This window comes from Atta cephalotes (assembly GCF_000143395.1).
Source record: "Atta cephalotes unplaced genomic scaffold scaffold00002, whole genome shotgun sequence".
Classification (NCBI taxonomy): Eukaryota; Metazoa; Arthropoda; class Insecta; order Hymenoptera; family Formicidae; genus Atta; species Atta cephalotes.
The window spans coordinates 367,218-370,351 of record NW_012130066.1 but is presented as its reverse complement, the minus strand read 5'-3'; the positions used below and the strand labels follow the sequence as shown (position 1 = coordinate 370,351).

At 35.7% G+C, this 3,134-nt stretch overlaps 1 protein-coding gene across 1 annotated transcript; it reads right to left on the bottom strand.

Annotated features, from left to right (window-relative positions):
• Window positions 1-933: 933 nt before the first annotated feature.
• On the bottom strand, window positions 934-2,682 carry LOC105619221 (ras-related protein Rab-10). The gene is made up of 5 exons (XM_012200748.1): window positions 2,556-2,682; window positions 1,859-1,919; window positions 1,659-1,797; window positions 1,477-1,566; window positions 934-1,119 (listed from the first exon to the last, which is right to left on the bottom strand). The coding sequence occupies exons 1-5, from the start codon at window positions 2,680-2,682 to the stop codon at window positions 934-936; spliced, it is 603 nt and encodes a 200-aa protein (XP_012056138.1).
• Between the last annotated feature and the right edge of the window lie 452 nt (window positions 2,683-3,134).

The following is a 3,134-nucleotide window of genomic DNA, read 5'->3' as shown; positions in this document are numbered from 1 at the left end:
TGTGTGTGTGTATATATATATATATATATATATATATATATAAAGCATATATATACTATTATCTTCAATACTTGCATTAAAATGTCTATGTATAATTGTTATTATTAATGTCTGTTAATGACAATTTCGCATCTATAAATATGCAAACTCATTCCATGCAGGATATATGTATATATGTGTGTATGTGTATGTGTGTGCGCGCGCATTTGCCTAAGAAATAAAAACGACAAATTCGAAATTGCGAATATTTATATTTATAGTAAATCGGCCGTACATAAAACGGTAGAAGCTTTTGGTTTAAGTTCTCCCTAATTTAAATGTACAAATAAGCATTGTGGTGCGATTATTCACGCAGAAAAGCGTTCAATGTTCAAAAAAATGATCAAGATTAGAAGCCGACGACACTCATACTCACACTCAATATGGTAACAAATTGCAGCCTCATAATAAACAATATGTATAAACAATATCCTAATTGTTTTCCGCACAACGATGCAATGCTTTACGTGAAACATGAAGATTTTCGCCAGTGAAATCTATGTTTAAAAAATTTTTTTACTACATCCGTATAAACTAATGAAATTTTGTTTATATATATCACACGTACAGTCGTAGATACAATTGTATATGCATAAAACCGCGCGCGTTTTTATAAACTTATTAACATTTATATAGATTTAATTAAAAAACATAATTTTTTTAAAAATATTGGATCGGTCAAATCATCTTTATTAGCAATTTTCGATTGCAGCATAGAAAAATGTTTTTTTCATCAGATCAAAAGTGAGATTGGATTAGATCAGGCAGTGTCGTGAAGTGTTTATGTTATTATGCTTTAAATTACGCTCTAAATCTATATCGAGGGATCTATCCCAGGTGGCACGAGCTGATATATAGTTCGTTATGCGCCGTTAAAATAAATAATATGTAAAATTAGCAGCACCGATTCGAATTTCTTTCTACCCTTCGATCAACCGTTACTCTGTCGGGCGCGTCTTGTGGTTCCCTGCCATGAGTTTTGTCCAATATTGCTTCTGCTAGTTCGCTAAATGCTCGATCGATATTGATGTTCGCTTTCGCAGACGTCTCCATAAATCTAATGCCATGTTCTCTCGCTATCTGTAAACAAGATACAAATTTTGGTTAAAGAAATTATCATAGATGTAGTACAGATAGATCGAGTATAGCATGCGAGAGAGATATGATAAAACTTAGATCTTTCTTTTTTCTCTAAAAGTTGAAGAACAACTTTTATTCTGTTCGCTTTAACAGACAGAAAACAACTTTTGTTAGAAAGAAAAGAGAGATCCGAGTATTGCTTCTCTCTCACATATGGCGGCCACCGCAAAGCATTCCTTAGCATATATTATATGTTCGATTTGTATATTATGTCTATAAAACCCACCATGTTTTTGATAAAAGATTTTATCACATTGCTCGTAATATATCAAGAAAATTTATCTATAGAATATTTACCGCTTCTCCTTTCTCTGTACTAACAACGCGTTTTTCTTCCATATCACTTTTATTTCCTAAGATCATTTTCTCCACATCTTCATTTGCATGCTATAGGAAATATTTACGACAATCATTATGTGTTTAATATAAGAAATGAAACATAAATTTGTAAATTGTAAAATGGAGTATATTATACTCACTTCATCAATATTCCTCAACCATTTCACGATATTTTCAAATGTCTTTTCGTTAGTAATATCATAAACAAGCATAATTCCCATAGCTCCTCTATAGTATGATGTTGTAATAGTGTGAAATCTTTCTTGTCCAGCTGTGTCCCTGCAGATAAACAAAACCATATAAATATATAGAAAATTTTTAATGTTCATGTACAACTCACCATATCTGTAATTTGATTTTCTTTCCTCTTAATTCTACCGTCTTGATTTTAAAATCGATACCTGCAAGAAAAAAAAAATACTTATGTTCCATTCAATAAAAAGAATAACAATTTAAATACAATTACAATTTCGAGAAACTCTAAGTACATATTTTGTGTATCCTAATTACATTATGAAAATATAAATTAATTATAGAAAATATACTTTGACTATATTTTAATTGTGAAAGGTATCTTAGTTTTTATTTTTTATTTTTATTAAATAATTATTTGTATATAAAAGAGAATAATTTGTATATTACTTAAAAATCATATACATCTCTTGTGCAATATCTATTTATTTATGCTCATATAAATGGATGTATGACTTCGCTAAAATCTCGCGAAGCAAAGTGCAATTTTTTTTTTTTTCAAAGAAAAACAGGCTGATAATTACACCCTGATCACCAATGCGAATAATATGTACGTGTGTGTGTGTATGTACACGCACGTGTGTGGTCCTCACACACGAAACAAAGCGGCCGATCAGCTCGATTGGATTGAATTTTACGGAACGTGACGGCCGTAATTTCTAATCGAAGCGCGATATTCTAACCTAATTGCCGGGAAAAAAATGCAAGCCAAGTCGTCATCGACGAAAGAATCTCTACCGGCCTTTCCCGATCTCCTTCCCTCACTCTCCGTCTCTTTCTCTCACCTATTGTGGAAATGAACGTGGTGGAGAAGGCATCGTCCGAGAAACGGAATAGTATGCAGGTCTTGCCGACGCCGGAGTCGCCGATGAGGAGTAGCTTGAACAACAGATCGTACGTTTTCTTCGCCATTTCGCCGCCGAGGCAGTCTTGCGTCGAGGAATAAGCGCCAAGGAGGAAGTAAACAGAATAAAAGGAGCACAGACCTGCTACGGTGGTGCTGCGGTGACGGTGACTCGCGGTCGGCTAGTTGTCGCGATTAACAGCGACGATGCTCCGTACATCGAACGTTACGCACCGGTTATAGCCGTTCAAGGTCGAACGAGGGCGCGTCTCCCCGACGAGCTGCGACGTACGTATACGTATGTAGACGTATCGTGTCGTATCATACGGGCGAACCGGTCGCGGAAAGGCGGACTATTAAAAGACGACGCGACGTCACGCGACGGCGGAATCAACACGACGCAGAAGCCATCGGGGGTAAACGCGGGGGTGACTTTCGGCACGTTCTCTCTCTCTCTTCTCTCTCTCTCTCTTCTTCTTCTTCTTCTTCTTCTTCTTCTCTCTCTCTCTCTCTCTCTCTC